Raw genomic sequence first — 13,051 nt, 5'->3', positions numbered from 1 at the left:
ACCTTAACATTAAAAAAGGTTGCAAGAGCAGTGTTAAGCTGTGTAACTTTTGCATTTGCTTTTTACAAGTTGCGGTCCTCACCTCTATTTCGGCATAGCATTGACCAGCAAAAACATGGCCACCATCCTCCACCACATATTGAATTAATTTACCAGGAGATGGTGAGCGCAGGATTGAGGGATCATTTTCTTTCTCAAAGACACATGTTTTATTCCCAATAGTTATGCGGTACCTATCAAAAAAAGATTCTCAAAGTTAGAGCAGAATTCTAGGGCTGCTTGTTGTTCAGTTCAGGTATCCTTAAAGCACCACAGGCCAAAAACTGCTATCTAATCTAGTTTTACTAATAGTTTATGATGACTGGTATGCCCTATACTCTTCCCTATAGTCTTCTTAAAGGGATACTGTCATGAAAACATGTTTTTTTCAAAATGCATCAGTTAAAAGTGTTGCTCCAGCAGACATCTGCACTGAAATCAGATTTTCAAAACAGCAAACGGATTCCGTTTTTCAAAAGAACAAACAGATTTTTTTTAATTTAATTTTGAAATCTGACACAGGGCTACACATATTGTCAGTTCCTCAGCTGTGCCCAGTCATGTGTTTTGTATTTGTATTTGTATTTGATTAGTCACTCTTTAATGCTGCAGCCCATCAGCAGAACAATGGGAAGGTAATCAGATGACCTGGTAGACAGCACTTAATAGTAAAAATCTATGTCCCTTTGAGAATCCTTCAGTTACAGTTCAGTAGAAGAAACAATAGCCTGTCAGAAAGCAGTTCCATAGTGCAGCACTGGCTCTTTCTGAAAGCACATGACCAGGCTGCCTACACACCAATATTACAACTAAAAAAATATATATTTGTTGGTTCAGGAATGAAATTTCACATGGTAGAGTGAATTGTTTACAATGTAATTTATAAATAAAAACTACACCATAAAATACAAAATCCCTTTAACCATGTCCGAAATTGTTTAGGCTTTTACAGAAGTGTTTTTATGTGCATTTAGGTGCGCTCAAACACCAAAAGAACACCCATGCGTGTAAGACCCCTTAATATCCTTCAATATGTTGCTTTATCTATTTTCAAAAAATACAAAACTTACAACTCATTTACTATTTCTCCTCCCTATGATATTTGCAGCCTGTGTGTTGGTCAGAAGCAGAACCTCATTTCAGTTACAAGTATACAGGTAAGTTAAGATTAATATTGCACTGTCTTTCTGAAAATGTGCATTGGGAAATTATATTTGTTCCTCAGAGATATTCTCCTTTATTTCATTATGACACTTTTTCATTATACACAATTACCTCTTGCTGTACTCGCTAGCATCACTAGAAGTTTCTAGGCACCATAGCAAAACATTTTTGAGCAATAAACCCAGTAAAAGATTAAATAGATACATACATACACATATACTGAAATTGTGCACCGCACTATGGAAATTGCAGCATTAATTGTTGGTTTTACAAGTGGTGCCACATTAAGCTATTCCCATAACACCTTACTAGTGCACCAATATGAACTAGCTATTAACAAAAAAACAAACACCATCCTATTATAGAGTTTCTTTAAATAAAAACTTGCGATTGTCATAAAAATAACGAATAAATCGCAAAGGATACAAAATAAAACAATACCAAGCCCCATTTGGGAGTGGGTACTTATTTCAAAGTAAAGGAAAGCTTGCAGAGTTTTTTTGTAGTCTTACATTTCCCTTGAAGTAGTTATCAGCTGTTCTGGAAGCAACACACAGATATAAAATGCTTACCTGTCAACTTCCTCTTTCATATAAGTCGTATAGCTGCTGCCATCATAGGACAAAAGGAGGCCTCCGTCACTCAGTCTGTGTACATCTACTTCTACACAGGAGTTATTCATTATCACCACATATGAATTGGGAGATTGACGCGTCACCTGATTTTTGAGGGAGATCATGGAATGTTATTTCAATAAATTTGCACACATTGTAAATGTGACTACTGTATATGAAAAGTCAGCATAATGGGAAAAAATATTAAGAACGCTCCAATACCAGGGAAAAAAAACAGTGGCCATGGTCCACCTGTCCCTTCTGCATGTGCAGCAGCAATGGTGCATAACAGGTCAGTGACAGGTGGATAAGGGCATTTTGTGCAGCATTGTTTTCAACTAGATGGGAACAGCAAGCAAAACACCTCATGTGTCATAAGCACACATATTAGCTTGAGGGCATCTGTCATTATCTAAAGGAATAAACCAAACATAAATATTATCCCACTCAATAATCCGACCCAAAATATAGTATTATTCTAATAGGGTAATTACATTAACCATTATCATTAGGGGGCTGATTCACTATGGGTCGAATATCGAGGGTTAATTAACCCTCGATATTCGACTAGGAATTGAAATCCTTCGACTTCGAATATCGAAGTCGAAGGATTTAGCGCAAATTCTGCGATCGTACGATCGAAGGATTATTCCTTCGATCGAACGATAAAATCCTTCGAATCGAACGATTCGAAGGATTTTAATCCAACGATCGAAGGAATAGCCTTCGATCAAAAAAAGTTAGGCAAGCCTATGGGGACCTTCCTGACTTCGGTAGCTTTTATCTGCCGAACTAGGGGGTCGAAGTTTTTTTTAAAGAGACAATACTTCGACTATCGAATGGTCGAATAGTCGAACGATTTTTACTTCGAATCCTTCGATTCGAAGTCGTAGTCGTAGGTCGAAGTAGCCCATTCGATGGTCAAAGTAGCCCAAAAAAACCTTCGAAATTCGAAGTTTTTTTACCTCGAATACTTCACTCGAATTTAGTGAATCGGCCCCTAAGTGTTGTTAAGTACATTTTGGCTCCTGGCAATAAAAAGTTTTGTTTTTTTAAATATCCTATATTCTGTTTTGGTCTTCGGTGTTCTCAGGAGCATGAATTCTTTACTTAGCAAAACTTTCTAACTGGGTCATTTCATAATTTTTCCAAAATAAACAGCATCAACCTGGTCATTTAGGTTTCAAGCTGTAATATTTGCTTTGGCCTGTGTTACATTTTTTGTGATCTTTCTTGTCCACAATATTTAGACACCAAAGTTCAAAGAATTTGATACTTTTCAGCTTACAAAAAATTCCATGTCCTGGGTATATCTGATCTTTGTTTTGTTTTATATATATTTTATTCTGGTTATGCCAGAAAAAATTGTCTACTACTGCCACGTCTTTTACCATCAGTTATAAAGTTTTCTTGCCTTTTGTCATAACCTACTATCTTATATTGTATTATATATATATATATATATATATATATATATATATATATATATATATATATATACAATTTTTTTATATTTCTTTTATTGAAAATTTCTCAAATACAGTAAATCTTTGTACAGTATTTATCTTGGGACATTTTGTATACATGTTTAGTTGAACAAAACAAAACCAAAAAAATAAACATTAAGTACAAACAACCTGCATTATTGTGTCATTTCTTACTTAGGGTTGCGTTGTTAGAAACACTGGGAGCTGTGTCTGGGTCTTGTGTATTTTTGTGCCTAATGCGGGGTGGGAGGTGTATAAGTTGGGGTGTTTTGGGGAAAGTCATCAGCCCTCTTCCTCTAGGCCCAGCCATGGTCCCCAGATCTTTTCAAATTTTTGAAGGCAGCCCGTCTCATGTATGTTACTTAGTTCGTATAATGGTATCACTTTATGTATGATGTGTTCCCACAGTGTCTGCGTTGGACCTTCTGAAGTATTCCATTTCCATGCAATTGTTTTTTTGACATACATGCAGAGCAGGTTTTTGACAACTCCTCGACTTGGTTGAGCAAACGTATTATCGGGTCCAGAGGAATTGGTATATCTAGCCTACCTCTGATCTGTTGTGTGCCCTCAGACCAAAATCTATGGACGATAGAACAGGTCCACACCATATGAATGTAGGTTGCAGGACCCCCCTTGGTATCTGGGACAATTCTTGGCCGGGTTTAGCGTATGCAAACAGTTTGGGGTAAGATAGGTTCGGAAATTTTAATTGAGTTAGTTTGTCTCTGGAACATATTAGCCCTTGGGTTGCGGTTTCCAATACCTCTTGCCAAATCTCCCCTGTGATACCTGGGATGTCACATTGCCATTTGCTGTGGAGCTTATGGAGAACTGGGCCACCCGCCACTGCCAAGCAATTATAACATTGGAATAAGGGTTTCTTTAAGCCTGGATTATATGTCCAGGTCTCGATCCTCGGGGGATCCAAGTTGATGATTTGGTTACCAGTACATGGCGTGTTGAAGCTGAAGATATCTAAACAGCATGTTATTGGAAAGGGAGAATTTTTGCTTGAGTTCTGGGAAATCCATTAGTTTTACTATCTTCATATTTAACTGTAGCCCCATATTTTTTTGTTCTTCAAATTTAGTTATGAAGGTTATCGGTTCTTCTCCATCTTCAGATATGAGTGTCATGTTATCAGCATTAGCATATACACAAACACACATACAGGAAGAGGAAGTCAGTGTATCAACCAACCTGTGCTCCGCTAGGCTACAGTCACATACTTCTCCTTGTGCCTGTACCCATTAGCCATACCCTATGTCAGGGGTCCCCAACTTTTTTACCTGTGAGCCACATTCAAATGTAAAAAGAGTCGGGGAGCAACACAAATAAAAAAAGTCCCTTGGGGTGCAAAATAAGGGCTGTGATTGGCTATTTGGTAGCCCCTATGTGGACTGGTAGCCTACCGGAGGCTCTACTTGGCACTATACTTAGTTTTTATGCAACCAAAACTTGTTTTCAAGCTTGGAATCCAAAAATAAGCACCTGCTTTAAGGACCCTGAGACCAACATCCAAGGGGTTGGAGAGCAACATGTTGCTCGCGAGCTACTGGTTGGGGATCACTGCCCTATGAGCACTCCAAAATTGTAGTTGGTTGACACAATTGAAGGCTTTAAACTTTTCTTGTAATGCTTAGCTTTTTCCATTATTCAGGGGGCATCAACAAGAATATATCTTGTTTCTCAGATTTTCTTAATTACTGTTTTCAGCTTTAACACCTGCCAATAATCTTTTAATCTAGGGACTCTATCTGCATATTTAGTTTTTAGTGTAAATGTCCATTTGTACAAAGACAATAGGCCAGATCACTAAACCACTTTTCAAGCACTATCATTTAAACAGATATTTTGGGAGAGCTGTACAATTTGTGCTAAGCAATTACTCCCTCTAACTTGTGCTAAATATGTTACCACCTCCTTCATCTGAGTAATTGCCTTGTGAGGAAATATTTCCATTCAGGTACCCAGTTAAAAGCAATCATCAAGTCTGCAGACTAGTTCAATGAAAAAAAATAACTAGAGAAAACAACGTTGCCAAAGAAAAAAAAATAGGAATATTTACCTTTAGAACATATTTCTCGCCTTCATAGATAAGTTCCACATCTACTGTATTCAGCAGTGTATGTGCCAGCAAAACCTGCCCTCTGTATTAGGAACAAATAAATAAGGAATTGTGTTTTCCAGATTCAACATATTTTATTATATCCTCTTATCAGAAACAATTTTTAGATTTTACTTTTCATTATGTGGTGCTTTGCAAACTTGCCATTTTTAGCAAAAAGCAATAAGCAAAAGTGATAAATGGAAGCAAATCTATCTACCCCTTTATGTTGCATTTGGTTTCCATATTGAAGTGAGGAAAAACCAAACTATCCCAGCGAAGCAAGGACTAGGACCAGGACATCTTATCCATAAAATTTATATTCAAAGCTGCAACTACTGTATATGGGCACCTACAAAGGTATTATTTATTCCAGTTATAGCATAAATGTACTAGGTCGCCGAGGTGATTTCTAATATCCTCTTATTTTACAAATCAAGATAACAGGTAAAGAATCAATAATTAAATGACAATACGGCACTCATCAGTCATGCAAACAAAACTCTGGGTTGTTAAATTGTTACACGACCTACCTAATTTAGATATTAGTACATGTATTAAGCAAAGAAAATAATATTACTAGGTTGATTACTTTGTTAACTATACAGTATATACCCATGCATGTTTTGTAATGTATAGAATACATAATAATTGTTAAAAACAACAACAACAAAAAAAACAAATTCACAGTGGTATAACTTTACCTCTCAAGTGAGTGAAGAAAATTGGAGACACTGTTGCGAAAGTTAACATCTGCTACATGCAGGGCTCCACAAACTACTCCTAGCATGGCATCTGGGCGTTCAGCCTGCCAAAGAAAGGAAAAGGTTACATTCACTCTGTTTCATACCTACTATACTGCCAGATATAAAGACATTAGAGCAGTACTATTCAACATTTTCTTATCCACTTAATCACATATTTGGGACCATAGATAGATGAATATAAAAATTAGGTAAATGCATTATGTGTTATACATTGGCAGGAAAAATGATAAAAAATGCTGGAAAACTTAAAATCAGGGGATATCAGGAAAAACTAAGGTTTCACTGTAATACAAACCCTGTGTATCGTTTCGTTTTTTATTGTTCATAGTAAACCAGTGGTGAGTGGTCCTTTCCTGAGGCTTTGTCTCAGTTTCTCCAAAGTTTCTCCAGTTCATGCTTCTTTTTGCATCAACCACATTGGTGAATGGCCGTGGATATTGCATTCAACATGGATATGTTCTATTACTGCTGGGTCCTGAAATTGAACTTTTAAATAAGTCTCCTTAGGTTTCTTAATGCCAGAAGTGATGGATCTTGAAATATGTTGTATATTCTCTCATCGCTTTATAGTGTGTTCAGCTCTCTGGCAGATTTCCTAGCTTTGGGTTATAGTTTATGACAAGGGGTACGCAATTTGTTTGTATTTTAGCAGTTGGTGCATGTTGTGGTCTACAATCCTTGGGTTGTAGCCTCTGTAAATAAAGTTATTTTTCTGCGAGTTCTGAGGTCTGAGCCCTTTCTGAGAGGTCATAACAGATCCGGTTGTAGAGTAGGGCCTGGTTAGAGATGGTGTGTTTAGTGTGGTCTGGGGGAAGCTGACATACATGATGGTTTGTATGTGGTTTTTCCATATATGATATGTAGGGTCTTTGATGTAAACAGTTGTGTCTAGGAAGCAACTGTGGATTGTGGAGTAGTCTAATTAAAAGTTGATGATGGGGTGAAGAAGAAATACTGTTTTAGTTTAGCCGTGAAAAAGTTAGCACACTGGGGTGAAAACGGAGTTCCCATACTAGTCCCCATCTGTTGTACGTAGGCCAAATAAGAAATAGCTGTCTGTTAATGTGAATTCAATCAGTGTTACAACAGATTCGTCTGATTGCAGCTTTCCAGGTATTCCTTGTTTTTTGTACAGAAATGCCACATTCAGTATTGCTAAAATGGTGAAGTCTGGTAACAATCCTAGGTCTGCTAGTTTGATTGGGATATCTGTGGTGTCCTGTAGATTGTAGTATTTGTTAACAGGGGATTAAGAATCTATTTGATCCAACTGATTATTTTTTCTGTCAGCGTTTAAGAAATATATATTGCTCAGGGGCAAGTGGTCATAACCAGTTTAATTAATTATTTAATTTTTATGTTCTGTGATTTAGGAAAAGACCTGAATGTTTGACCTTGAAAAACTTTTAATTGAACTGTAATTACCTGTACTTTCTCAGAGATCAGCCGATCCAGCCAGCCAGTATCAATGCGATTGTGCTGAAAGCTTTCTGTCTCCAAAAGTTTTATCAGATACTCTACTGTAGTTCGAAAATCACCTCGAATTGACAATTCCTTTAAAGCCAACACCATATTTCTAAAACCAAAGAACTATTTATTAGAACAACAAATCAAAGAATTGGCAAAGAGTGAAATTCACAGTAATGTCCATCTGCTGTATACATATACTCCTCCCATTCAAGCTCTGTTTTGTCTCATCATTGTTTTTAAGTTTATACTGTATATAGTTTTCATGATCTGAAAGCAATAGCCCCAAGGTGTAAAAGGTATTTGTTAACAGTTAATATTTTTTTTTTTACTTAGTAATGTCAGTGTTTTCTCTACCTGTTGTGAGTCTCTACCTGATCTGCACCAGCTGGATTAAGGTATTGACAAACACAGCATTACCACTGGAACACCACCTTTATAGATCCAGTCTACGGCTTGTTGGCAAATTAATCTGTGGCTTTAAAAAAGTATACTACTTCTTATTTGACCTGACTGTGTTGAAGACACAATGCAAAACCGATAATTGCAGTTAGCCATATAAAAAAAGCAATATTTAAGTGTGTACATTATATAGTATATAAGCAAAAATATACCCTTGTTACTTACGAGATGGCTTCCTCACGGTTTTCTCCCCATGAGAAACAATGACCAAATTGTGAATCTGCAAATTCATGAAGACCGCCCGCTGCTGCCACACTGAAATAACCCCAGACATTCTTGTTGCTGCGGAAATTAAGCTCTTGGACAGTTCCTGAGCTTGGCTTAAACCCCTAGATGATAAAAAATATATGTAAGGTATGTAATGTAAAATAATTTTTAATTAATGCAGCGTTAGAACACATAATGATGGACAGAACACAGTGAAATATCAAAAATGAGTCTATTATACATGAAATCGTATACATCTTTAAACAAAAGCATAAAAAATATACCATAAACCTTACCTCATCTGGGTTCTCACTGGTTATGCGAGCTGCAATGACGTGACCTCTAGGGCATGGGACATTTAGTGAACTGTCAAAGTCAATGAGTGAATCCCCCCAAGCAGGGAGTCCATAAAGCATTCGTATATCCTTAATTCTATGGAGTGGTACCCCCATCGCAATCTGTGGCAGAATTACAAAATTAATGAAAAGAAACCATCTTTAATATTGCAAACCAATATTGGTCGTTCAGCCTGCCAAAGAAAGGAAAAGGTTACATTCACTCTGTTTCATACCTACCTCTATACTGCCAGACATAAAGATATTAGAGCAGTACTATTCAACATTTTCTTATCTTATTTTCTTATAAAAACTATATAAAATGCTGGAAAACTTAAAATCAGGGGATATCAGGTTTCACTTTAATACAAAGCTCACATGCATTATATAGCTTATGTAGCAGTCTAGTAGCATCATGAAGTCACCCATCGAACAAAAAACACACCATCCCAACAATAAGCTAGCACAGATAGATATTCATCATCCCTGAATTCTATGCAAATTAACCCTGTTGTCGTAGCTTTTAGAGGAGAATAGCCCCTTTTCATATGAGGATCTAGAGGTTATCTAGAAAAATGCAATATTTTCTATATCTATAATTTAACAAAGGTTTAAAGACAATTTTCTATAAAGCATTTCTGCATACCTGCAGTTGTGCTGCTGGCAGGTTGACATCAGCTACCATCTCCGTGCAGGGATGCTCCACTTGAAGCCGTGGGTTTAACTCTAAGAAGTAAAAGCTACCATCCTGGCTATAAAGATATTCCACAGTGCCAGCACTCACATACCCAACCATTTTGGCAAGTTTCACAGCACACTGCAAAAAGCAAACGTAGACAAGAAAATATGAATAATAAAATATTAAGAAATCACTTAATTTGCCACAACAAACAGAGTTTCATTACTTTGGAGTAAACAAACTGCCAGAACTTTAAGAACAACTTCCTGCAAAAATTAATGATGGCTATTCTTTATAGCACACTTGTCAATTTCTATAATTTTATCAGCCCAGAAATCATCCCCAATTCAAAATGAAGGAAAGGAGAATGTTCCTTTTACAGTACATAGCACATTCACTTCAAGGGTTCAATTTCTATACTTTTATCCCCTTCCAATGAGTGAGAAAATGTTCAGGTGACCAAATGCTATAAAACACCTAGTGTTCCATTAGCATTAGAGTAATTTCACTAGTTTAAAAGAAATCAGTCGGTCTGCAAGATGGCTCCATACAAAAATGTTTAAGAAAAGCTGAAAATATATTTTAAAAAAAAATGTATTTTTTAAAAGTTGGTGAATGTTCAACTGAAGTCTGTAAGAAAATCATTCTCATGATGCAAATAAGGTACATTAGGGGATGTATATACAGTAATAGTATACACCACCTTTGTTATAAGCATTGGCCTATTATTCAAGCAGAAAAGTTCAGTCAGTTTTCTGACCTAATGGAAATCAATTAAAAGATCATTAAAAAAACAGCACAAGAGTCCTCTGTATGTGGTGTTCTGCACAGTCTCAGGTAAAAGAAAACCTAGCTTGGAGCGAGATAGAATTCTAGCAATGTATCCTTTATCACTTGCTACACAGCAACTCCTCTAGTAATATTGGGTTTATTTTACCTGCTCCATGTGTTCAAAAACTGTAGCCGTAGCAATTGATGCAGGTGCCTCTTCAATAATTTTTTGGTGGCGTCGCTGTACAGAGCAGTCACGGCCAAAGAGTGAGATGGCATTTCCATACTGATCAGAGAGAATCTGTACCTCAAGATGACGTGACTGCTTGGCCAGTCTCATCACAAATATAGGGGAGCCAGGAACTTCTGCCTGAACCTTTAAAAAGGACAAAACCAAAATAGAAAATGTGACATTTGTAATCTGTTACTGAACTGCTTTATTTACAACACTAACAAGTGAAAAGGTTCATATGTCTACTCTATATCTCCCTTCTACATTTTATCCTTGTACGCCAATATCTTTTCTCTTTCTCAGAGACTCTGTGCTTAGCAACTTGTCATCTCTCGTCTCTTGTCATCAAAACAGACTGTGCTTGCAAGTCATCTACAATGAATCTCTAAAAAAGTATCCATCACAGATCACATAACATCACTGTGTAATTGTAATTTAATCAATTTGTAAAAAGGAATTTGAGCTACATAACAACATATGCCCTTAGGTCAGAACTAGGGATGCACTGAATCCACAATTTTGGATTCGGCCGAACCCCCGAATCCTTTGTGAAAGATTCGGCCAAATACCGAACCGAATCCAAACCCTAATTTGCATATGCTAATTAGGAGTGGGAAGGGGAAACCTTTTATTACTTCCTTGTTTTGTGACAAAAAGTCACGTGATTTCCCTCCCCACCCCTAATTTGCATATGCAAATTAGGATTCTGATTCGGTTCGGCTGGGCAGAAGGATTCGGCCGAATCCGAATTCTGATGAAAACGGCAGAATCCTGGATTCGGTGCATCCCTAGTCAGAACCAGGTATTTTAACCCTCTCCACACAAACAGAGGATTACCTGACGGAAGAGGTTGGGGAAATCTTCTGAGTTGTTCACTTTCCTGATTCCTTTTCCTCCACCTCCCTCAGAAGCCTTAATCATGACAGGGTATCCAACAACTTCTGCTGCCTTTTAGAAATTAAAAAATACAAACGTAAATTAATAGTTTATCATTTGGTGAACTGATGGGGATTCTGATGAAGCACGGGGATTCCTAACTTTGGTTAATATCTGCTAATGAGGAAATTAGGATATGATGCAAGTTAAAAGGTTGAACTTGATGGACATGTGCATTTTTCAACCTAACTTACTATGTTACTATGTAAATATGGCAGGTCATATTCAGTTTGTAGAGGTTTTTGAAGTAAGTAGAATGTTCCTCAGTATTCCCACCTCCACCATCAATGTCCTTTTTATTTTTATTTATATTTCAAATTATGGTGCTCTTTTTGCTCTTTATGGACATGTTTAAATCTCTATATTTTTACAATATTTAAGAAGTAGGTGTATTCTTTTTCTGTAGACTTTTATTTCCTGGGAATCTGACCAACCTTCAAACCATCGTCCACATCTTTCACATATCCTTTTCCATATATCTCTGGAGGTACACTTAAATTGTTCTTCTTTAGATCACTCTCCTGCCAATCTACTTTTAATCCTAAAACATAAAAAAGTACATATTATATACATATTATACAAAAAGTAGTACATCGGAATTGGAAAACAATTCTCAAAATATGTTTGTGTGTGTCATAAGTCAATAGGGATAATTTACAACTGCAAGCACTGTTGTGGGGATACTAATTTCCCTACAGTCAGTTGTGCGAAAAGTCCTTGCATCAATATGCGTGCAACTCCCCCTGACAACCACAATGATGCTAAAAACAGCTGCATTGCAGGAACTGCATCCAAAACTGCACTTTGCACAGTGCACTAAGTAAATGACTCCTAATATGTTCAAGAACAAAGTAGTGTTGATTCTGAAACTGTTATTGTATTTCCTGCTGAAATGTAGCAATATATATCATTTCATGTGACTACAGTGTTCCCCAAAAAATTGGGGAACGCTGCAAACAATTAAGCACCTGCAATGGGCATTTCCTGCAAGTTGAACAAGAAATCTAGTATAAAGCTGAAGCACAGCAATAAGAACATGATAAGTATTTATCACCATTCTATAACATAAGACACATTAGAGATGTGCTTCAGCACAATAACCTGAAGATCAGAGCTTACACTTCTTTACAAAGTCTTTATACTTCCACATAGCTGGGCTAAGTATCTGTTCATTCATCAAGCCCCTAGCAAAATCATGAGCAAGTGTGCCTACTGGCAGAATTAATAGTCAGAATTAATAGTAGCAACAGATTTGTGCCTAAAGAATCCCACACTAATGGCATTTTACCTCTGAGAACAAATGAAAGAGGAACCGGCACACAGGAGTAAATGCAAAAGGGGATTAACCCCCTAAGGGTTTATTGTGTCAAATGATACACAACGTTTCGGGGGCTTTTACCTCTGACAGGCAGAAGTGAAGCCATATCCACTACAAAAATTAAGGCCACAATGTGTGTCAGATAAACAAACAAACACGATACAATTTTGTTCATTTTAACTAATCCGTTGTAAATACGGGGAGCACAATGATGTACAAGGCCATAATGATGCTCAAATTGTGGGTAAAAAATCAACAGAAATTACACTTTGGGCATATTAGCCCGAGGAGACTGTACTATTAATTCCACTAAATTTTAGACCCATGTACTGGAGGAAAAGTTGCTCGCTCCTGTGATTGACTTAAGGGGAGCTAATGGCATGGGCTATTAGAAAGGTTTGTATGTCAACAGAGTTTAATACTACTGTTGTGTAGGTAAAGGTGAAACTGGTTATGGAATGAT

At 36.9% G+C, this 13,051-nt stretch overlaps 1 protein-coding gene across 1 annotated transcript in view; it reads right to left on the bottom strand.

Moving 5' to 3' along the window:
* Window positions 1–13,051, bottom strand: part of acaca.L (acetyl-CoA carboxylase alpha L homeolog) — a 253,393-nt gene that overhangs the window by 218,152 nt on the left and 22,190 nt on the right. The window contains 11 exon segments of the mRNA XM_041581952.1: window positions 83–233; window positions 1,776–1,921; window positions 5,376–5,457; window positions 6,119–6,222; window positions 7,607–7,757; window positions 8,276–8,439; window positions 8,614–8,775; window positions 9,299–9,469; window positions 10,269–10,478; window positions 11,172–11,282; window positions 11,705–11,811. Of these exon segments, the coding sequence (XP_041437886.1) occupies window positions 83–233; window positions 1,776–1,921; window positions 5,376–5,457; window positions 6,119–6,222; window positions 7,607–7,757; window positions 8,276–8,439; window positions 8,614–8,775; window positions 9,299–9,469; window positions 10,269–10,478; window positions 11,172–11,282; window positions 11,705–11,811 (1,559 nt within the window).

This window comes from Xenopus laevis, chromosome 2L (genome assembly GCF_017654675.1).
Source record: "Xenopus laevis strain J_2021 chromosome 2L, Xenopus_laevis_v10.1, whole genome shotgun sequence".
Taxonomy (NCBI): domain Eukaryota; kingdom Metazoa; phylum Chordata; class Amphibia; order Anura; family Pipidae; genus Xenopus; species Xenopus laevis.
This window is presented reverse-complemented; position numbering and strand designations above follow the sequence as displayed.